At 44.5% G+C, this 24,128-nt stretch overlaps 2 protein-coding genes across 3 annotated transcripts; one reads left to right on the top strand and one right to left on the bottom strand.

Moving 5' to 3' along the window:
- The first annotated feature begins 2,741 nt into the window (after positions 1-2,741).
- LOC121579570 (V-type proton ATPase catalytic subunit A-like) lies at positions 2,742-11,793 on the top strand. Its single transcript, XM_045224452.1, has 15 exons — positions 2,742-2,916; positions 3,509-3,601; positions 6,082-6,210; positions 6,382-6,596; positions 6,714-6,851; positions 6,970-7,121; positions 7,422-7,584; positions 7,735-7,843; positions 9,324-9,446; positions 9,556-9,670; positions 9,877-9,940; positions 10,089-10,292; positions 10,412-10,506; positions 10,612-10,783; positions 10,948-11,793. Exons 2-15 carry the CDS (start codon positions 3,520-3,522, stop codon positions 11,038-11,040), a joined length of 1,854 nt encoding a protein of 617 aa, XP_045080387.1. The 5' UTR covers positions 2,742-2,916; positions 3,509-3,519; the 3' UTR covers positions 11,041-11,793.
- An 8,575-nt stretch (positions 11,794-20,368) lies between these two features.
- Positions 20,369-22,094, bottom strand: si:ch211-137i24.12 (Immunoglobulin superfamily member). Of its 2 annotated transcripts, none has more exons than XM_041895302.1 (2): positions 21,962-22,094; positions 20,369-21,134 (listed from the first exon to the last, which is right to left on the bottom strand). In XM_041895302.1, the coding sequence occupies exon 2, from the start codon at positions 21,035-21,037 to the stop codon at positions 20,555-20,557; it is 483 nt and encodes a 160-aa protein (XP_041751236.1). In that variant the 5' UTR covers positions 21,038-21,134; positions 21,962-22,094; the 3' UTR covers positions 20,369-20,554. The 2 variants fall into 2 exon arrangements, with proteins under 2 accessions (XP_041751236.1, XP_041751235.1); XM_041895301.1 differs by having other exon boundaries at positions 20,369-21,072.
- Between the last annotated feature and the right edge of the window lie 2,034 nt (positions 22,095-24,128).

The raw sequence follows: 24,128 nt of genomic DNA, 5'->3' as shown, positions 1-24,128 counted from the left end.
TGTTTTAGACTGCATGATCAGCGTTCTAGTTTTGGAAACTCCTCTTAAACTCTTATTCTTCTACCAAATTGATATAACCAGTGCAATTCCATATTGCACTCAGGTGAGTAATTGCCTAAGGATGCCTTTCTCCATTTGGTTTCTCTCCTTCTCTTCAGTCCAGCTGGATACTGTCTCTCAGAAGAACCATGGGACCATAAGAGTGTGGATTCCAGCCAGGTACCACCTTGTGGTATGTTTGGGCATAAGCACCACCATTTCAGATTAGCCCATCCTGACAGATGGCACATGAACCATGGAAGTGGGTTGGAGGTCTGGGGTCTTAAAGGCACAGTGATTCTTGCTGCTGTGGCTTTAATGGAGGTCTGTAGATCACTGCATGAAAGACATAATCGGTGTGCTAATGCATGTTCTAATGGCAGGGAGGGGCCTCAATATGAACTCAATGGCATAATGGGTTTGCTTTTTGAAGGCAGAGTAACATATTGGGGCTTCTGTGATTCAAACAGAGCCCTAATCTTTGGGCAGCTCAACCTTATTAACCCTAATACAGTATTTACCCTCAATGACAATGCCACTGTTGACCTCAATGTTTTCACACATCACTATCACTGCACCCATTTACACCCCCAGCCACTAATACCTCTATTATCCGTGACACTGAGCCCCCAGACACTATCACATTTATCCTCCATGTATCACTTTATTTTCCCTCTAGGATGATTATAGCTAGACCTGCCATACCACCACATTGCCCCACAATTATCATAGGGTTCCCTTCTGGTAGCCAAGTTTGATTCATTACCAATTCCATGTAGTTTCATATGGGCAGATGGGGGATGGGGCTACTATTTTTGTCTGACTTGTAGCTTGTTTCCTGCTGCGTTTTCTATATGTTTTGTGTATGTAATGTGTGAGCTGTGCAAAGATTCTCCTCTTGTAGGACAATAAACGTGATTCTGATTACCTTGGCCTATAACGGTATCCCTAATAATATAGCCTAGCCTACTGCTTAAGATAAATGCTTCAGATGGACACATGGAATTATGGAATTAAGTCTCAAAATGGGAGGTACAAACTTAAATTGTAAAAGCCGCTTTTTGGTAAATGACGTCAAACTAGACGCGCAAACATTCATCACTATGGACAGCACCGCGATCAGCGCGAACTAAAACAAGGGACTGGTCACCGATTCAGCCCCACTGCTATTGAACAGCGCCACACCAGGCAGCTCATAATGAAACGTTTCAACGCACCTGTTGTGGGGCTGTGGCTGCAGAAAGGCCTGCTGATTAACTTTCCAACCACCAGAGTAAATTATATTAATGTATAGAGATCACAGTGAAGAATGTTTTAGATAAAGAGTGGTAAATGAGGGAGTCATGATATCATGTGATGGGGTTATGTACATAGTTTAGCAGTTGCATCAGAAATACTTAACAGTAATATAACTCTATCATGGACAAAACATCCGAAATAAGCCAGCAATTTATTGTGGACATTTTTTAAATTAGCACATATACAGAATGTTTACAAAGAAATACCTCCTGTAGCTCAGTTGGTAAAGCATGGCGCTTGCAACGCCAGGATTGTGGGTTCGATTCCCACGGGGGGCCAGAATGAAAAATGTATGCACTCACTAACTGTAAGTCGCTCTGGATAAGAGCGTCTGCTAAATTACTAAAATGTAAATGTAAAATACCATACATTATAAGTCATAATAAAAAATGAAAGCTTGAATTATTGGTCACTGACCAATTGCAATTATTCTCCTCAATATTTGTATTAAAATGAACAGGCTGCCTCAGATTTACATTCCATTTCCTGGGCTTATTAATATTTTCATATTTGAATACCCAAATATCACTGGAGTCTGTAAATCGTGGCGCTCCGGACAGTGGAAACCCTCTCGCCAGGTAGATTGCGCGTCCTTCCAACAATGGCAATATTCACCATTTGTCCTCTGGTGCGTCATGCCCACTTGGAGAATCAGACTGATGAAAGTCCCAACAGCAAAACGCACGGTGCTCATTCCAACTGGAGATAGGAATCCCGTGTCCTTATGTTGTTATTACAAAATAAATTCTAAAATATGATAAATGACTATGACTATGTGGCTCAATCGATCACCATCTCTGCGATAGGTTCACAAGGCTATTTAAAATTATCAACATTTATGAGCGTAGTGCTTGCAACTAGACATATCCAGAATAGGCTAATTTTAAAAATCATACTGCGAAGCTATAGGTATGTAAAATAGGCTTACCTTTGGATTCACGCCGTGTGATGCATCATAACATGAGTGCGATCTGCTCTGTGGATCTGTTCACTCCATAATTGGTGTCATGGGACACAGTAATGTTAGACAATTAATGGAAAGCCTTATAGATGCTAGCGTACTACACTGGCACACATGACTATAGATGGGCTATTTGATCAGAAAGATGCATATCATAACTATGCCATTGCCAATTGAATCTTACATTTTTTGCTGGGCACTTTATTAGGCTAATAGGTCTCTGAAGTTTATTTTTCCAATGTTGGCCTATCACAGTAATAATAGGCTTAGTGATTGGTTATAATTCGACTATGCTGCTATGCAAAGCAATAGTTTGACTCTGACTGAGTGTCCAAGTAAAAGTTGTCATTGAGGAAAGGAGACGAGGAAATAATCTCAAGGATATTGGAACGTAACCACCGCCGCATTCGAGCTAAACGAGTCAAACGAGGAATGAAACAGTGTCGCTGTTACGCCATTTTGGCTCCCAGAGCCCGTCTTTCCTAATGTAAAACAGGGCTTTGAGCCAAAATGGTAATTGTTTCCCGAGCTCGTCTCGCGTCTGTCAGCTGATCACGGCTCATCCCTTTCGGAAATACATTTCTTAAGGGCCCTGGAACATTGAGTAGTAAGAGAAGGTAATCAAACCGAATCATATTATTCGAATTTAGTTTGCTAACTTGAATGTCAATTCATTGCAACTGGCTAGTAAATGACGATAAACCACGCAGATTAGCTAATTTTAGCGTTACCTTTCCGTTCTGTCAGTGTCACCTGACTGACTCTACGATTAGGTTAGCAAGCTATCTAGCTAGCTAGTAGCTATATGGTTTGTTTGTTTGTGATAAACAACTAAAACTAAGACTGTCTTTCATAATTTTTTGGCATTGTAATATGGTATGTAGAGGCTAGTTAGTTAGCAAGCTTCCTGAAGCCTAGCTGGTTGTTTGTCTCCTGCTTTTGCGAAGCAGATGTTAGAAAAGCTCTCGGTCCAGGTATTGGCACCAGAGCAAGCTAGTTTACCTAGCTACGTACATGTCTCTGTACCAATGAATGAAATGTGTGTTTTGATTCTGTGTGGTCATGGTGAATTATTTTAATTCCATTAAGGAATTTAATTGATTGAAACAGTACAGTAACTATAGCTAAGTGTCATGCCTTTCATGCCCCATCATTATAGTGAAGTGTCACATGATTGATCTCTGGTTTTCCTCTCTGTACACTTTGCAGACACACTCAGGATGGACACTTCCAAGCTTCCTAAAATCCGTGATGAGGAGCGGGAAAGCGAGTTTGGATATGTGCATGGAGTTTCTGGTCCAGGTTTGTCTAAACATTAGACTTTTACTATGGTTACTCCATGGATATCAGTCTGAAATAAGTGGCTGTAAAAAAGACGGGGATAGTCTCTACAAGCCAGAATGTTGAATACAATGATATTTAAACTTACTTTACCAGTTGTCCATGCTGTTGGTCCTTTTGGTGATAGGAAGTGGAAATGGGTAAACAAAACTTTCCCGTGGTTACCCTGACTTTTTGCGGCGCCGGTAGGTTCTGTTGCTTGTATTTTCCATCTCTTGGCGCATTTCACGTGATGCACAATATGTAAACAATAACCGAATGTAACTGAATGTTGTCGACCAAAACGCGTTCCCTCACATTCAGATGGAAGTGCTTGTGAAATTTGCCAGCTGATTGCGTGGGACAACGTTTGGTCTATGCTTTGGTTAAACTCGGCCATTGTTTATATATTGTGCAAGTCTCATGCGAATTGCGTTGGCATTGAAAATACAAACCGACATACACACCAGTGTACTGAAAGTCGGGTTAATAACACTACTCTGTGGATATTTTGTCTCAGATTACCTCCTACATATAGTTCCTGTACCCAAGAAAGCAAAGGTAACTGAACTAAATTACAATCGCCCCGTAGCACTCACCTCTGTCATCATGAAGTGCTTTGAGAGACTATCAAGAATCATATCACCTCTACCTTACCTGTCACCCTAGACCCACTTCAATTTGCTTACCGCCCCAATAGATCCACAGACGATGCAATCGCCATCACACTGCCCTATCCCATCTGGACAAGAGGAATACCTATGTAAGAATGCTGTTCATTGACTATAGCTCAGCATTCAACACCATAGTACCCTCGAAGCTCATCATTAAGCTTGAGGCCCTGGGTCTGAACCCCGCCCTGTGCAACTGGGTCCTGGACTTCCTGACGGGCTGCCCCCAGGTGGTGAAGATAGGAAACAACACCTCCACTTGGCTGATCCTCAACACTGGGGCCCCGCAAGGGTGCATGCTCAGCCCCCTCCTGTACTCCCTGTTCACCCATGACTGCGTGGCCAAGCACGCCTCCAACTCAATCATCAAGTTTGCAGACGACACAACAGTAGTAGGCTTGATAACCAACAATGACGAGACAGCCTACAGGGAGGAGGTGAGGGCTCTGGGAGTGTGGTGCCAGGAAAATAACCTCTCACTCAATGTCAACAAAACAAAGGAGATGATCGTGGACTTCAGGAAACAGCAGAGGGTGCAGCCCCCTATCCACATCGACGGGACCGCAGTGAAGAAGGTGGAAAGCTTCAAGTTCTTTGGCGTACACATCACTGACAAACTGAAATGGTCCACCCACACAGACAGTGTGGTGAAGAAGGCGCAACAGAGCCTCTTCAATCTCAGGAGGCTGAAGAAATTTGGCTTGGCCCCTAAGACCCTCACAAACCTTTACAGATGCACAATTGAGAGCATCCTGTCGGGCTGTATCACCACCTGGTACGGCAACTGCACCGTCCACAACCGCAGGGCTCTCCAGAGGGTTGTGCGGTCTGCCCAACGCATGACCGGGGGCAAATGACCCGGCCCTCCAGGACACCTACAGCACCCGATGTCACAGGAAGGCCAAAAAGATCATCAAGGACATCAACCACCCGAGCCCCTGCTTGTTCACCCCACTATCATCCAGAAGGCGAGGTCAGTACAGGTGTGCCAAAGCTGGGACCGAGAGACTGAAAAACAGCTTCTATCTCAAGGCCATCAGACTGTTAAATAGCCATCACTAGCACATTAGAGGCTGCTGCCTATAGACATAGACTAGAAAGCACTGGCCACTTTAAGAAATGGAACACTAGTCACTTTAATAATGTTTACATATCTTGCATTACTCATCTCATATGTATATACTGTATTCTATACTATTCTACTGTATCTTAGTCCATGCCGCTCTGTCATTGCTCGTCCATATATGTATATATTCTTAATTCCATTCCTTACTTAGATTTGTGTGTATTGGGTATATGTTCTGAAATTTTTAGATATTACATGTTAGATATTACTGCACTGTCGGAGCTAGAAGCACAAGCATGTCACTACACCCGCAATAACACCTGCTAAACACGTGAATGTGACAAATAAAACTTGATTTGACATAAAGACAAAATCAGCGGACAACCGGTAAAGTAGGTTCAAATGAAGTTTATTCAACAGTCTTACTTGTGATGGGACTGTTCACAAAAAGTGAGCCTACATGTCAGAGAGGAGAGAGGAGTTTTCCACTCTCGGATTCATAGAGGCTAGGTCCAGGTCAGTGTCTGAAGTTCCAATCAATAATCTCAGGCCAGCCTGGGAGTGGTAACTCCCATGCCAATGCCAAACCTAAGCTTTAGTTCAGTGGTCTAACAAAGTTTTCAGCATATTATTTTTCACCTGGTCAATTAGGCCTGCTCTGTTCCAATATAGACTTGATCGTGTAGCCAGTCATCTGTTCTTTGTCTAACCTGTTTAACCAACAGTGGTGACGGCCACCGCCATGGCAGGAGCGGCCATGTACGAGCTGGTGCGTGTGGGCCACAGTGAGCTGGTGGGAGAGATCATCAGGCTGGAGGGAGACATGGCAACTATTCAGGTCTACGAGGAGACCTGTATCCTTTTCAGTCATACCTGCTTTACTGCTAGACATAGTTACACCCACCTTCACTCAATGTTGATGGTTCAGTTACTCTTGTGTACTTCCATTCTGATGTCTTCTAGCCTTTCCTCTTATCGGGCATATACTAGGCTATATGGTTAGGTTTCCTGAATGTATGCCACAGCTGGTGTGTCTGTCGGAGACCCTGTCCTTCGGACAGGAAAGCCCCTGTCTGTAGAGTTGGGGCCGGGAATCATGGGCTCCATCTTTGATGGTATCCAGCGTCCCCTCAAAGACATCAATGACCTCACTCAAAGCATTTATATCCCTAGAGGAGTAAACATTGGAGCCCTCAACCGTGACCTCAAGTGGGAGTTTACACCTGGCCAGAGTCTTAGAGTAAGAAAAAAAAATGTATTTTCATTGTGTAAGGTGTGTTTGAATGTGTGTCCCCACTGAAATATGATCCATCTCCTAAATTTACATATTATGTACTCTACCTCCCCTTGTCCTCAGACCGGCAGTCACATAACAGGTGGGGATATCTATGGCACAGTGTTTGAGAACTCCCTGATCAAGCACAAGTTGATGCTCCCACCCCGGAGCAGAGGCACTGTCACCTACGTGGCCCCACCTGGAAACTATGATGTCAATGTGAGTCACCCTCCACCTACTAACGTCTTTGCAGCTGAATAAAGCTACTTGGATGTGAATGGCATAATCCCATTCTCTTGTCTCTGTTGTTTGGTTAATTGTGTGTGTGTATCGGCAGGATGTGGTGCTGGAACTTGAGTTTGAGGGTGTGAAGGAGAAATTTACCATGATCCAGGTCTGGCCAGTGCGACAGATTCGCCCGGTCACAGAGAAGCTGCCTGCCAATCACCCCCTGCTTACTGGCCAGAGAGTGCTGGATGCCCTCTTCCCGTGAGTTATACCTATTTCAACTATTTTTCCCCTTTTTTCTACTCACCTCATGCAACTTTATAGCCTTTCCTCCTGACACTTCCTTGGACTGAACCCTCTTTATTTTTTATTTTTTTTATGCCATTTAGCAGACGCTTTTATCCAAAGCGACTTACAGTCATGTGCGCATACATTTTTACGTATGGGTGGTCCCGGGGATCGAACCCACTACCCTGGCGTTACAAGCGCCGTGCTCTACCAATTGAGCTACAGAGGACCCTCTAACAAGCCATCTGCTTCTGGCTCTGTTTGTTCTCACAGGTGTGTCCAGGGAGGCACCACTGCTATCCCAGGAGCCTTTGGTTGTGGCAAGACTGTGATCTCACAGTCCCTGTCCAAGTATTCCAACAGTGATGTCATCATCTATGTGGGCTGTGGAGAGCGTGGAAATGAGATGTCTGAAGTTTTGAGAGATTTCCCTGAGGTTAGTGACCGTACGCGTGTCAAGTTCTAATAATTGACAACCTGTTCATGAGATTACAGGGAATTACACTACTAGGGTGTCTGGCATAGCCGATCACCAGTTTGTGATGTGTTCTCAGTCTGACCAATGGTATTCCTCCCTGCTCCATAGCTTACAATGGAAGTGGATGGAAAGGTTGAAAGTATCATGAAGAGAACAGCGCTTGTGGCCAACACTTCCAACATGCCTGTCGCTGCTAGAGAGGCCTCCATTTACACAGGTACCAGCCAATCACATTACAGATGGCAACACTGAACAAAAATATAACCGCAACATGCAACAATTTCACAGATTTTACAAAATTACATGACTGGGAATACAGATATGCATCTGTTGGTCACAGATTGCTAAAAGTAGGGGCGTGGATCAGAAAACCAGTCAGTATCTGGTGTGACCACCATTTGCCTCATGCAGCGCGACATGTCCTTCGCATAGAGTTGATCAGGCTGTTGATTGTGGAATGGCTGTGCCAAGTTGCTGGATATTGGCATGAACTGGAACACGCTGTCTTACACGTTGATCCAGAGCATCCCAAACGTGCTCAATGGGTGACATGTCTGAGTATGCAGGCCATGGAAGAACTTGGACATTTTCAGCTTCCAGGAATTGTGTAAAGATCCTTGCGACAGGGGCTGAGGTGAAACATGAGGTGATGGCGGTGGATGGATGGCACGACAATGGGCCTAAGGATCTCACCACGGTATCTCACCACATGTCATCGATAAAATGCAATTGTGTTCATTGTCCGTAGCTTATGCCTGCCCATACCATAACCCCACCACGGGGCACTCTGTTCACAACGTTGACATCAGCAAACCGCTCGCCCACACAACGCCATCTGCCTGGTACAGTTGAAAGGTGAGCATTTGCCCACTGAAGTCGCTTACGACGCCGAACTGCAGTCAGGTCAAGACCTTTGTGAGGACGACGAGCACGCAGATGAGCTTCCCTGAGACAGTTTATGACAGTTTATGCAGAACTTCTTCGGTTGTGCAAACCCACAGTTTTATCAGCTGTCCAGGTGGCTGGTCTAAGACGACCCGCAGGTGAAAAAGCCGGATGTGGAGGTCCTGGACTGGCGTGGTTACACGTGGTCTGTGTTTGTGAGGCCAGTTGGACGTACTGCCAAATTCTCTAAAATGACGTTGGAGGTGGCTTATGGTAGAGAAATTAACATTCAGTTATCTGGCAACAGCTCTGGTGGACATTCTTGCAGTCAGCATGCCGATTGCACGCTCCCTCAACTTGTGGCATTGTGTTTGGTGACAAAACTGCACATTTTAGAGTGGCCTTTTATTGTCCCCAGCACGAGGTGCACATGTGTAATGATCATGCTGTTTAATTAGCTTCTTGATACACCACACATGTCAGGTGGATGGATTATATTGCCAAAGGAGAATTGCTCACTAACAGGGATGTAAACAAATTTGTGCACAAAATTTGAGAGAAATAAGCTTTATGTGTGTATGGAACATTTCTGGGATCTTTTATTTCAGCTCATGAAACATGGGACCAACACTTTACATGTTGCGTTTATATTTTGGTTCAGTATAGCTGGAGTTTACAGTTGTAAATAATGTTTGATGAAGGGTTGGGAATCCTTTGTTCTGGACTGTTGGGGGATGAGTCACCGCTCACTCATAACCTTGTATTGACTCTGATTCTGTGCTTTTGATTCTGACTTGTGTGTGCCACTGCAGGAATCACTCTGTCTGAGTACTTCAGAGACATGGGCTACAACGTCAGTATGATGGCCGACTCCACCTCCCGATGGGCAGAGGCTCTCCGGGAGATCTCAGGACGATTAGCTGAGATGCCTGCTGGTGAGTACACTGAGCCAATAGCAATGGAAGATGGTTATCTGTAAACCTATCACCGCAACATGTCTGTCATTTTGAACCAGTCAGAGCTCTGTGTGCTGTTTGTCCACAGACAGCGGGTACCCTGCCTACCTGGGAGCCAGACTGGCCTCCTTCTATGAGCGTGCTGGCAGGGTGAAGTGCCTGGGCAACCCAGAGAGAGAGGGCAGCGTCAGCATTGTTGGAGCGTGAGTACTACATCATTCTACCAGCAGGGGGAACCTCTATCACCCTCCTTCCTCCTGGCGCTAAGGGTCAGACGGGTTCTGTCCTGTACCAGTCCTGCAACACCAGATACCTCGACTATGTAGTCTAATCCTCATAACGTACAGTATGATACAGTGATGGCAGACTGTGGTGTCTGAATAACTTGGCCTTGTGTTATTTCCCCTAGTGTGTCCCCCCCTGGTGGAGACTTCTCTGATCCTGTTACTTCAGCTACACTGGGTATTGTACAGGTAATGCCTCAATGGTATATATTAAAACTTTAGTGACAATTATGTTCAGACAATTTAAACCTTTACTCTTCCTACTCCTCATTCCTGTTTTTATCCTCTCTCTCTCTCTCGCTCTCTCTCTCGCTCTCTCTCTCTCTCCATCGCTCAGGTGTTCTGGGGTCTGGATAAGAAGCTGGCCCAGAGAAAGCATTTCCCCTCAGTGAACTGGCTGATCAGCTACAGCAAGTACACGCGGGCGCTGGACGAGTACTACGACAAGCACTTCCCTGAGTTTGTGCCGCTTCGCACCAAAACCAAGGAGATCCTGCAGGAGGAGGAGGATCTGGCTGAGATAGTACAGCTTGTGGGAAAGGTGAGGCTGAGGCCATGTGAGGAAGGGTTATGGGTTGATACACTGCCTAGGTTGATGGTGAGCATGTGTATGCACGCACTATGCACTCATTTCTGTGCCCCCTGCCATCTTAATAACAGGCATCTCTCGCTGAGACCGACAAGATCACATTGGAGGTTGCTAAACTACTCAAGGACGACTTCCTGCAGCAGAATGGCTATACTCCATACGACAGGTAAATACACGCACATCTGTGTGTCATAGACGTACTAAATTGACTTAATCATCGATTATTATGCACATATTGATGAATTGATTGACTTTATGCCCCTTCCCGAAGGTTCTGCCCATTCTACAAAACAGTGGGCATCCTCTCCAATACAATTGCGTTCTACGACTTGGCGCGACATGCAGTGGAGACCACGGCTCAGAGTGACAACAAGATCACCTGGTCCATGATCCGGGAGCACATGGGAGAGATCCTCTACAGGCTCAGCTCCATGAAGTTCAAGGTACATGCTTGTTCAGCCCCTTGCTTTATCCATGGTCCACTGCATGAAAATCAACTTCCCCAGTCCCTCTACCACCTCTGGTCTTCTTTATACATCCAATGTTGGACTTTTTCTTTGAGTTTCATTGTGCTTCGCTGTGTCTCTGTATACCTCTGTTGTTTCAGGACCCAGTGAAGGAGGGCGAGGTCAAAATCAAAGCAGACTACGCCCAGCTACTGGAGGACATGCAGAACGCCTTCCGTACCCTGGAGGACTGAGCTCTCACCTCCCCCTCCACTCTGAGCCCCCCAGTCCCAGTGCTGTGCCGTGCAGTATCTCAGTGGCCCGTTTGTGAAACCTTGCTGCAGTGACATTCACCTCAGTCATTCCTAAGTGTTCATTCCTCCACATTCCAATAATATGTTCAAGCCCTTCATTACAACCATGCTCTTTTTATTTCACAATATTGTCTTGTACAAGGCAATACTGGAATAATTTTTCTCAACTTAAATTCATTGCTACCAAATCTCACCATTAGTCTATTACCATTAGAAATACCATTATCCCTGACCCCATCGCATGGATGTGCTCCTCCTCACCCTTCAGCCCCCTTGTCATCCATGAGAACATGACTACAGCCCTTATTGCAGGCCAATAATCAGTGGGCCCTGATCAGGTGCTACACTTGCACTTAGCTACTAGCTGCAACACAGGGCCCCTCCAGCGGAGTGTCACTTTCATCTCCCAGGTGGGACCACCACCAATTGATTGTTAACAAAAATGGGAATGTACACATGAGTAAAGGGACAGAGGCACCTTGTTTATTTCAGGAGGTTGAGGCCCTCTTCCTCTCCCCACCTCACAGATGTGATTTTTGCGGTGTATTGATGTTGTTGACGTTAATGTTGTTTTTGTGTGGATGTGTGAGACTGAGACAGTGTGTGTGTTAGAATCGGTTGTCTCCACAAAGGTATATTTATGTCACATGTATTGTAAGGAGTCTCTAAAGAAAATAAATTAATGGGAAACAATTTGCCTGGTGTTTTATGCTGGATGGAGTTAGAGCTAGTCAAATAATTTTAATTTTTTACATTTTAGTCATTTAGCAGACGCTCTTATCCAGAGCGACTTACAGTTAGTGAGTGCATACATTTTTTTTCATACTGGCCCTCCGTGGGAAACGAACCCACAACCCTGGCGTTGCAAGCGCCGTGCTCTACCAACTGAGCTACAGGGGACTAAATGTATTGACTTAAATGTATTGATGACATGCTTCTAAGATATAGTTACAGCTAGCAACCTTAATGCCACCAAGGACAATCATTTCCCAAACCATATTTTGTCTTTCTCATATACGTTATTAATGTTTTTACTCTTTCAGAAACTTTTCTTCTTTCATGAATCAAAAATTTAAAAAGTTATGGGCATAGACTTGGCACCTGAATATGGCACAGCTAAATGAAGCCCCTTATTCATACTATTACACTGTTTCTACTGCAACTATTTGAACCACTAGAGGCCATTCAGTCATCATAGCAGCTGTTTCCTTAAAAAAACAAAAACATTTCCTATATTGAAAGAATGCATTGTTTCTTTACAGCAAAGCCAAAATATGTAAATAATTGAATATAGTTGGAAAACAAAAATAAGTATTTTCTAAATTGTATTAAAATCAGCTTATATAAATCCTAAACAACTTGCAATGTAATCCTATAAGGCATCACTGTTTCCCACGGTTTAAAATTTTGTTTTGAAAAGGAACACATAGGACAACATCATAAATAATTGTCCTGATACCTCAGACGATGAGGTTGACTTTTGATTGGAAGGAATATGCCCAGAAGCAGTCAGGGAGAAACCGTAGCAAGTTTGTCAATCTGTCTTGTACCACTGAGAAGGTTAATTATTTTGATTCTTGAACAAACCAGGAAATAGAGGGGAACTGTTTCACCAAACTCAAGACAATGGGGCCTATTAGTTACGTTGTGGTTGATGCTCCACCCACTGACTTGGTTTTAGATGTTGATCCAATTAAGTGATAATGCCAGAGAAGCCGGTGTTTGGAGGATATATTGGCACGGGTGTTGTTAGGGCCGGCAAACCGTGCCAATATATCCTCCAAACACCAACTTCGAGGGCATTATCACTTTTATACAACGGGTTACCAGTATATTCAAATAATATGATTGACATATTTTCAATAAAAACGTTATTTTGATGGATTTATTCATACTATTTCATCCTTCCACAAGATATAGTCCCAACACAAATCTAGGGTTGCTACCCAAGTCGGCTGGTCGTTCGTACTATCGGTTCGGTTGCCAGAGACGCGTCCCAGTCGTTCAGTCTTTTTGTTCGGGATCTATGGACGCGACTCAGTCGTTCGTTCTAAATCAGGGGTGTCAATCGTCCGGCCCGCGGGCCGGATCAGGCCCGCAAACGGGTTTAATCCGGCCCGCGAGATGATAAAAAAATATATATAATTTTTTTTGGGTAAAGTATAAAAATGCGCTGCAATTTTTCAATAAAATATACTGCTGTTCCAATTGCGTCCACTGGATGGCGCAATAGCAATTGTGTTAAGCAAGCAAACTGTTTATACCGGGGCAGAGCAAGTAGGTCAAGCACGTGCAGCCAATGAGCTACTTTGTTTTGCCCACAATATTTATTACGGCTTCTACTTTTAACATGATGTGCTTTGGCACCCTCATTGCCCCAATATGTCTCTGTCAAAAAAGAGAAAAGTGGACGCAGAGTGCAGAGTGTTCCAAGAAAAATGGTCATCCTATTTATTCACGGAATTGAATGGGAAAGCTGTATGTTTGGTGTGTTCAGAGCATGTTGCAGTGCTGAAAGAATATAACCTTCGTCGCCACTATGTGAGTCTTCATGCCGACAAATATGACAACTTTCAAGGACAGCGGAGATGAGAGAAGGTGAATGAACTGTTGGCGGGTCTGAAGAAACAGCAGTCTGTGTTTACTCACAGCCGAGACATCAGTGAAAGCTAGCTACCTCATTGCTAATGAAATCGCAGTGGCTTCAAAACCATTTAGTGAGGGTGAATTTGTAAAAACATGCATGATTAAGGCAGCGGAGATTGTGTGCCCTGAAAAGCGGCAGGCTTTTGCAAATATCAGCCTGACAAGAAACACAGTTGCAGACAGGATTTCCGATCTTTCAGGGGATTTGGACAGCCAGTTGAAGCAAAAAGTAGAGTCATTTATTGCGTTTTCGGTTGCAATTGATGAAAGCACGGACATTACACATTACAAAACTGGCCATTTTCATCCGCGGAGTTGATGACACATTGACCGTCACCGAGGAGTTCGTGGAGTTGGTGCCGATGACAGATACAACGACAGCAGCTGATATTTTTACCGCACTCGTCGGCGCGCTGGACAGGGTCGGAGTGGACTGGTCCCGCGCTGTCAGCCTGGCTACAGATGGTGCGCCCTCAATGATCGGGAAAAAAGCAGGCGTTGTGACAAAGTTCAGAGAGAAAGTGCAATCTGCAAATGGAGGACGTGATTTTTTGACTTTTCACTGTATTTTGCACCAGGAGGCTTTGTGTTGCAAGTCATTAAAGATGGATAACGTCATGAAGGTGGTCATCCAAACTGTTAATTTCATCCGATCCAGAAGCCTGAATCACCGTCAGTTTGACAGCCTTCTCAGAGAGAAAGGCCACATCTATGGCCTGCCATACCACACTGAGGTAAGATGGTTAAGCCGAGGTGCTGTGCTGAGGCCTTTCTTTGATTTACGAAAAGAAATTGAACAGTTCATGGAAGAAAAGGGCAAACCAGTGTTAGAATTTCATTCCGCAGAATGGATGCAGGACCTTGCATTTATGGTGGATGTTACAGAGCACCTGAATAACTTGAACAAACAGCTGCAAGGGCGCAACAAAGTTGCCACGCAGTATTATGACAGCATACGTTCTTTCAAGTTGAAGCTGTCATTGTGGGAGACGCAACTCGCCGGTGGTGATGCAGCTCACTTCCCCTGTCTGAAAAATGTGTGCGCGACCCAACATGTGGCAGACATGAAGCGGTTCAAAGATAAAATAACGGGACTGTTAAGGGAGTTTGAGCAACGCTTTCAGATTTTTGGTGAACTGGAGAAAGACTTCAAAGTTTTTTGTTCGCCATTCACCGTGAATCCCTCTGATCTGCCCGTCAGCATCCAACTTGAAATAATAGACTTGCAGTGTGACTCGGATTTGAAGGGCAAATTTGCTGCAGCTGGCTTGGACACATTTTATCAGAATCTCTTGCCAGGTTACCCCAACTTGACAGCCCTCGCTGCAAAACTGTTGTGCATGTTTGGAACCACATATCTTTGTGAGCAAGTTCTCTGTAATGAGCATAAATAAAACAAAGATGCGCTTAAGGCTCACGCACAAGCACTTGAATCACATCCTGAAGTTGGCTGCCACTCAGGATGTGACGCCTGATATTGATGCGCTGGTGAAAGCTAAAAGATGCCAGGTATCAGGAGTCAAATATACTATGCAACCCCACTTAAAGTGCTGCATGAGACACCCTGATATAGTTCTGTGATCTGTGATATACTTCTGTGAATCACTGAGGCATTGTGTGTTTGTGTGTTGTTTGTCCTCAGAATTTCAAATAACTTGAGGTGTTTTATGATTAATAGTGATGTTGTGCTTTTGGACACACTGTCCTCAGGCTCCAGCTTTATGTTTATATGTTTTTATGTTGATGTGCTATTGTTTTTAATTGTTTTTATTTTATTTGTATATTTAACCTATTCTTGACTCTGTGGTTCTTGCACTTGTTTGGGGAACAGGATTTCATTATTTGTATCTACATTTCTGCCTGAGAAATGACCCCCTGATATAGTTCTGTGATCTGTGAAACACTTCTGTGAATCACTGAGGCATTGTGTGTTTGTGTGTTCTTTTTCTTTAGAATTTTCAAATAAACTTGAGGTGTTTTATGATTAATAGTGATGTTGTGCTTGTACTGTTTTGGACACACTGTCCTCAGGCTCCAGCTTTATGTTTTATGTTGATCGTACTAAAACAAAGAAAACAATCTGAAGTTGTTGTTTTTAAGTTATATATACCATGATTTTACCGGTCCGGCCCACTTGGGAATAGATTTTCCTCCATGTGGCCCCTGAGCTAAAATGAGTTTGACACCCCTGTTCTAAATGTTTCATTGCAATACTGGCTGGCAACGTTCTTATCCCTTGCTTGCTAGCAAGCCAACTATGGCTAACTTAGTCACGTCAAAAAGTGCAGCCAGAATAACAGCAAAGTAGCTGCATTTGCATTTGTTTAAGCTGTTTTCTAGTGACATTTATTTTGATACATCCATAACAATGAGCTATGGATAGAAAATGCATAGAAAATGTGCTCACTCGTCAGGACACTGTTGTTCAGAGGAGCTGGCCAACAACACAGCTAACACAATCACTTCCAACTGAAGCTGGAAAGACTGCAAACTAGCTGCACTTCGTTTCGTTTGACCTTTTTTCAATTGACTTTTTTCAATTAAAATGATGCCAGCTGATTCATGATTTCGAAAGCTGGAGATCGAATTTGAATATTGAAATAATGTTGCAAATGTCAGAGATACAGACAGCAATGTTTATACAAATCTCTGCTGTTAAAAACTAAATGTTAGTCTTAAAGAAATGTGAGATAATGTCCAGATGTCTACTCCACACACAGAGACGCATACAAAGCTCTCCCTCGCCCTCCATTTGGCAAATCTGACCATAATTCTATCCTCCTGATTCCTGTTTACAAGCAAAAACTAAAGCAGGAAGTACCAGTGACTCACTCAATACGGAAGTGGTCAGATGACGCGGATGCTACGCTACAGGACTGTTTTGCTAGCACAGACTGGAATATGTTCCGGGATTCATCCAATGGCATTGAGGAGTATACCACCTCAGTCATTGGCTTCATCAAAAAGTGCATCGACGACATCGTCCCCACAGTGACCGTACGTACATATCCCAACTAGAAGCCACGGATTACAGGCAATATCCGCATCGAGCTAAAGGCTAGAGCTGCCGCTTTCAAGGAGCGGGACACTAATCTGGATGCTTATAAGAAATCCCGCTATGCCCTCAGACGAACCATCATAGGCAAAGCGTCAATACAGGATTAAGATTGAATCCTACTTCACCGGCTCTGATGCTCGTCGGATGTGGCAGGGCTTGAAAACTATTACGGACTACAAAGGGAAACCCAGCCGCACCTTTTATACTCGCTTCGAGGCAAGCAACACTGAAGCATGCATGAGAGCACCAGCTGTTCCGGACGACTGTGTGATAATGGTCTCGGTAGCCAATGTGAGCAAGACCTTTAAACAGGTCAGCATTCACAAAGCCGCGGGGCCAGACGGATTACCAGGACGTGTACTCAAAGCATGCGCAGACCAACTGGCGAGTGTCTTCACTGACATTTTCAACCTCTCCCTGACCGAAACTGTTTCAAGCAGACCACCATAGTCCCTGTGCCCAAGGAAGCGAAGGTAACCTGCCTAAATGATTAGTGCCCCGTAGCACTCACGTTGGTAGCCATGAAGTGCTTTGAAAGGCTGGTCATGGCTCACATCAACAGCATCATCCCAGATACCCTAGACCCACTCCAATTCGCATATCACCCCAACAGATCCACAGATGACGCAATCTCAACCGCACTCCACACTGCCCTTTCCCACCTGGACAAAAGGAACACCTGCAGTTGAAGTCGGAAGTTTACATACACCTTAGCCAAATACATTTAAACTCAGTTTTTCACAATTCCTGATATTTAATCCTTGTAAAAAATTCCCTGTTTTAGGTCAGTTAGGATCACCACTTTATTTTAAGAATGTGAAATGTCAGAATAATAGTAGAGAAAATTATTTATTTCAGCTTTTATTTATTTCATCACAATCCCAGTGGGTCAGAAGTTTACATACACTCAATTAGTATTTGGTAGCATTGCCTTTAAATTGTTTAACTTGGGTCAAACGTTTTGGGTAGCCTTCCACAAGCTTCCCACAATAAGTAGGGTGAATTTTGGCCCATTCCTCCTGACAAAGCTGGTGTAACGGAGTCAGGTTTGTAGGCCTCCTTGCTCGCACACGCTTTTTCAGTTCTGCCCACACATTTTCTATAGGATTGAGGTCAGGGCTTTGTGATGGCCACTCCAATACCTTGACTTTGTTGTCCTTAAACCATTTTGCCACAACTTTGGAAGTATGCTTGGGGTCATTGTCCATTTGGAAGACCCATTTGCGACCAAGCTTTAACTTCCTGACTGATGTCTTGAGATGTTGCTTCAATATATCCACATAATTTTCCTTCCTCATGATGCCATCTATTTTGTGAAGTGCACAGTCCCTCCTGCAGCAAAGCACCCCCACAGCATGATGCTGCCACCCCCGTGCTGCACGGTTGGGATGGTGTTCTTCGACATGCAACTCCCCCCTTTTTCCTCCAAACATAACGATGGTCATTATGGCCAAACAATTCTATTTTTGTTTCATCAGACCAGAGGACATTTCTCCAAAAAGTACGATCTTTGTCCCCATGTGCAGTTGCAAACCGTAGTCTGGCTTTCTTATGGCAGTTTTGGAGCAGTGGCTTCTTCCTTGCTGAGCGGCCTTTCAGGTTATGTCGATATAGGACTCGTTTTACTGTGGACATAGATACTTTTGTACCTGTTTCCTCCAGCATCTTCACAAGGTCCTTTGCTGTTGTCCTGGGATTGATTTGCACTTTCTGCACCAAAGTACGTTCATCTCTAGGAGACAGAACGCGTCACCTTCCTGAGCGGTGTGACGGCTGCGTGGTCCCATTGTGTTTATACTTGCGTACTATTGTTTGTACAGATGAACGTGGTACCTTCAGATGTTTGGAAATTGCTCCCAAGGATGAACCAGACTTGTGGAGGTCTACAAATTTTTTTCTGAGGTCTTGGCTGATTTCTGTTGATTTTCCCATGATGTCAAGCAAAGAGGCACTGAGTTTGACGGTAGGCCTTGAAATAAAGCCACAGGTACACCTGCAATTGACTCAAATGATGTCAATTAGCCTACCAGAAGCTTCTAAAGCCATGACATCACTTTCTGGAATTTTCCAAGCTGTTTAAAGGCACAGTCAACTTAGTGTAAACTTCTGACCCACTGGAATTGTGATACAGTGAATTATAAGTGAAATAATCTGTCTGTAAACAATTGTTGGAAAAATTAGTTGTGTCATGCACAAAGTAGATGTCCTAACTGACTTGCCAAAACTATAGTTTGTTAACAAGAAATTTGTGGAGTGGTTGAAAAACAAGTTTTAATGACTCCAACCTAAGTGTATGTAAACTCCTGAGTGGCGCAGTGGTCTAAGGCACTGCATCGCAGTGCTAACTGTGCCACTAGAGATCCTGGTTCGAATCCAGGCTCTGTCGCAGCCGGCCGCGACCGGGAGACTCATGGGCGGCGCACAATTGGCCCAGTGTCGTCCAGGGTAGGGGAGGGAATGGCCGGCAGGGATGTAGCTCAGTTGATAGAGCATGGCGTTTGCAACGCCAGGGTTGTGGGTTTGATTCCCACGGGGGGCCAGTATAAAAAAAAAAAATGTATTCACTAACTGTAAGTCGCTCTGGATAAGAGCGTCTGCTAAATGACTAAAATGTAAATGTAAAATGTAAACACCTCCCTCTGCAACTGGATCCTGGACTTCCTGACGGGCCGCCCCCAGGTGGTAAGGGTAGGCAACAACACGTCTGCCACGCTGATCCTCAACACTGGGGCCCCTCAGGGGTGCGTGCTTAGTCCCCTCCTGTACTTCCTGTACACCCAAGACTGCGTGGCCAAACACGACTCCAACACCATCATTAAGTTTGCTGACGACCCAGCCTATAGGGAGGAGGCAATGTGGTTCCAGGACAACAACCTCTCCCACAATGTGAGCAAGACAAAGGAGATGATCGTGGACTACAGGAAAAGGCGGGCCAAACAGGCCCCCATTAACATCGACGGGGCTGTAGTGGAGCGGGTCGAGAGTTTCAAGTTCCTTGGTGTCCACATCACCAACAAACTATCATGGTCCAAACACACCAAGACAGTCATGAAGAGGGCATGACAACACCTTTTCCCCCTCAGGAGATTGAAAAGATTTGGCATGGGTCCCCAGATCCTAAAAAGGTTCTACAGCTGCACCATCGAGAGCATCCTGACTGGTTGCATCACCGCCTGGTATGGCAACTGCTCGTCATCTGACCGTAAGGCGCTACAGAGGGTAGTGTGTACGGCTTTGAATGTGCTTTTGTAGTGTCGAGTCAATGTTGCTAATTATGCTGTAACAAAGGAGTCCGCTTATACTGAGCTTTGATCATAAGTTTTATTCATATCACAAGATTTCAGCATAAGTTTACAGATGTCATGATCACCCGGAGAGCAGTGTTTTCCAAATTACAATGTCCGCTCTAATGTTATTTGTTCAAACCCAGTACTTATAATATTCCCCAAAATATGGGTGGCTCCCTCTACTGTCCAATCACCTGTCTACAACACACACTCCCTCTGTTCTATGGGGCGTCACTCTAAAACAACTCCCTCTGAAACTGAATAAACATCCTCTCAGGTTCCACTTGAAAACATTAACAAAGTCATAATTCTTAATACACTACACTTTGAACCGGTTTGTGTCAAGACAGTTCTATTTATACATATCCAGATACTTTACATATCGGTCCCAGTTACTCTGTTTCATCTGGCTACAGGTGTTTTTACACTGCTGAGTTTGTATCCTCAAGCAGCACACCAGCATTCAATACTGACCCTGGTCCTCATGGATGCTGCGCTTGGTCCCACTCCCCTCCACAGTGGTGCCATTATGGGGAGTGAGGAGACAGTGGTAAATACCGCGGTCCACTCTCGATACGTTCCTCAGCATCATGGAAAAGTCCCCAGCAGTGGGGTTTCCGGAGAGGAATGCCCGGCCTGCAAACGCATCCTTAGACATCTGGTTGCCCTCCAGTATGGTGTGCCTCTCCTTGTGCCCATGGACCACCCACTGCACACCCATCCCCTCTGGGTCACCTCCAGACAGCAAGCAGGAGAAGACCACATCGTCTCCCGCCATTGCCTTCTCTTTATCGGGCTGCTGTTGCACCACGAGGCCCCATTCCTCCACAACTCCCTCCTCCACCACAAGGCCCTCTTCCTCCACAGGGACATCATTAGGGACATCAGTAGACAGTGAGGTGTTTTCTGTCTCAGAGCCAGGCTCTGATAGTTCCGTCACTGCCATGGTGTCTGCTACAGGGCCTTCGGTATGGGCAGCATCTTGAGTGGGGTTAGGCAGAGTAGCACCATCGCAGACCAAACAGAGAGAGAGAGAATCCCCCCTGTCAAACAGAGGCACAGTTTAGACACACACACACACACATAGCTCCAGTCTGGCAGCTAAAAATATTCTGGGTAGAGTAGTGACACTAAATCTCCTCTAAAATTAGAGATACAAAAGTCACATGGATTAAAGTATCACTGTGCTGCTCACCATGAGGTACAGGGCCCAGCATGAACTTTCCATCATAACACAAGTGATTCACGCAGAAACCAAGCAAATTCAGAATCAACTCAGAGACGTTTGTATGGCATTAGATAAACACAACACACCCGCATCATCATAACTACTCTATTGATTTGATGTAAGGTTGCTAGTGTTTGATAAGGCTGGATAGGCCTGCAGTATATTATACAATAAACATACAGTGAACATTTAATACAGTAGCCTATAATATACAGTGATATAACTGATTATTAACAATGCCATCAGAGTAAGACAAAATAATGTTTGTGTGGTGTGGGTTTTATGGTAGTGTCTATGTCTCTCATCTGTGAGCGTGCATTGCTACAGTATGTGTTGAGATTGTGGTTGGTGTTGGTACTAGTATGTCCACCTGTGTGCATGTGTATGTGTATTTGTATCACAGGAGGTTGGTGGCACCTTTATTGGGGAGGACGGGCTCATGGTAATGGCTGGAGTGGAATAGGTGGAATGGTATCAAATACATTAAACATGGTTTCCATGCGTTTGATGCCATTCCATTTGCTCCGTTCCAGCCATTATTATGAGCCGTCCTCCCCTCACCAGCCTCCACTGGTGTCTGAGTGTGTGGACATACATGTGATGATGTGATGAGTGAGAAGAGGGGTGAGCAGAAGTTCTTACCTGCAAGTGTGGCGACGAGTAGGAGAGCGAGGATGCGTGGGGGTCGGGAGAAACACAAGGGGCCCATAATCATCTCAGATCTCAGCAGCACTGACAGATATGTTGACGGGGAGAGCCTCTAAATGAGCCCCCCTCTCCCCCCTCTGACACCCCAACACATGCACAACCAAACACCCTCACCCACTAGCATACCCTCACACATACACCCTCTACACAGATATTGCCTTTCCAACAGTTCACTTTCACTTGGCACACAACCCTGCTAGTAAAGACAACATGGACACCATGGATTTAAAGACTTACAACACATCTACAGTATGTACTTCATATCAGAATTCTTTGCATAAGCAACACTTTCTTTATATTCACATGTTGATATCAGGATGGGATATCAAAGGAAAGGTTGACAGCAATATAAACAGCTCAAGCTGCTTTACTGAAACGCCACTCATGGACAATTAAGATTACTTTATTGGTCAACCGAAATTTGACTTCTGCGTTTAACCCATCCCCTCCGAAAGAAATACATACACAGATTTTTTAATTTGTATTAACCTGTGTCTGTATGAAGAAGTCGATGTTATGATGAAATTGAAAATGTCACGTGGATCTGGGGGCCCCCAGTGGTAGCTTTAAGTCATTACACACAGGCAGAAGCCATACAACACCCTCCTTAACTCTGTTATGACTCTACACATAGGCCTACACTGATTCATTCCACATTTGCTAACAACAGCTGTACATGCTAGTCAGACATTGCCCTTGTTATTGTCTGCGACTGACTGCATTAACCCCACCAGAATAGATTAGAGAGTCTGTATCTGATCGAGCTTATGGTCCAGGCTTTTTAACTGCTGCTTGGTTAATGGGAGCATACCCCATAGGGGCAGAGGGAACTTCATCATGTGTATTGATTCAGTCCGTCTACACAGCATCACCAGAGTGGACATTACTGTAAAGAGAAGATACAGCTGTCTCCCGATATCCCATCACTAGCCGGCTACCACCCGGTTACTCAACCCTGCACCTTAGAGGCTGCTGCCCCATATACATAGACATGGAATCACTGGTCACTTTAATAATGGAACACTAGTCACTTTAATAATATTTACATACTGCTTTACTCATTTCATATGTATATACTGTATTCTATTCTACTGTATATTAGTCAATGCCACTCAGACATTGCTCGTCCTAATATTTATATATTTCTTAATTCCATTCTTTTACTTTTAGATTTGTGTGTATTGTTGTGAATTGTTAGATACTACTGCACCGTTAGAGCTAGGAACACAAGCATTTTGCTACACCCGCAATAACATCTGCTAAATATGTGTACAGTGAGGGGGAAAAGTATTTGATCCCCTGATGAAAGAAATGATCAGTCTATAATTTTAATGGTAGGTTTATTTGAACACTGAGAGACAGAATAACAACAACAAAATCCTGAAAAACGCATGTCAAAAATGTTATAAATTGATTTGCATTTTAATGAGGGAAATAAGTATTTGACCCCCTCTCAATCAGAAAGAGTTCTGGCTCCCAGGTGTCTTTTATACAGATAACGAGCTGAGATTAGGAGCACACTCTTAAAGGGAGTGCTCCTAATCTCAGCTTGTTACCTGTATAAAAGACCCCTGTCCACAGAAGCAATCAATCAATCAGATTCCAAACTCTCCACCATGGCCAAGACCAAAGAGCTCTCCAAGGATGTCAGGGACAAGATTGTAGACCTACACAAGGCTGGAATGGGCTACAAGACCATTGCCAAGCAGCTTGGTGAGAAGGTGACAACAGTTGGTGCGATTATTCGCAAATGGAAGAAACACAAAAGGACTGTCAATCTCCCTCGGCCTGGGGCTCCATGCAAGATCTCACCTCGTGGAGTTGCAATGATCATGAGAATGGTGAGGAATCAGCCCAGAACTACACGGGAGGATCTTGTCAATGATCTCAAGGCAGCTGGGACCATAATCACCAAGAAAACAATTGGTAACACACTACGCAGTGAAGGACTGAAATCCTGCAGCGCCCGCAAGGTCCCCCTGCTCAAGAAAGCACATATACATGCCCATCTGAAGTTTGCCAATGAACGTCTGAATGATTCAGAGGAGAACTGGGTGAAAGTGTTGTGGTCAGATGAGACCAAAATCGAGCTCTTTGGCAT

Source organism: Coregonus clupeaformis, chromosome 13, assembly GCF_020615455.1.
Source record: "Coregonus clupeaformis isolate EN_2021a chromosome 13, ASM2061545v1, whole genome shotgun sequence".
Taxonomy (NCBI): Eukaryota; Metazoa; Chordata; class Actinopteri; order Salmoniformes; family Salmonidae; genus Coregonus; species Coregonus clupeaformis.
The sequence above is the reverse complement of the archived record's forward strand: the minus strand, read 5'-3'. Positions and strand labels throughout refer to the sequence as shown.

Excerpts from the sequence above, each read along its gene's own strand:
- si:ch211-137i24.12 (XM_041895301.1), bottom strand. The coding sequence starts at position 22,034 with ATGATTATGGGCCCCTTGTGTTTCTCCCGACCCCCACGCATCCTCGCT. Across the intron at positions 21,073-21,961 it reads ACTCGTCGCCACACTTGCAG|ATGCTGCCCATACCGAAGGC; the intron begins GTAAGAACTTCT and ends ACCCCACTCAAG.
- LOC121579570 (XM_045224452.1), top strand. The coding sequence starts at position 3,520 with ATGGACACTTCCAAGCTTCCTAAAATCCGTGATGAGGAGCGGGAAAGC. Across the intron at positions 3,602-6,081 it reads GCATGGAGTTTCTGGTCCAG|TGGTGACGGCCACCGCCATG; the intron begins GTTTGTCTAAAC and ends TTTAACCAACAG. Across the intron at positions 7,122-7,421 it reads GTGCTGGATGCCCTCTTCCC|GTGTGTCCAGGGAGGCACCA; the intron begins GTGAGTTATACC and ends TTGTTCTCACAG.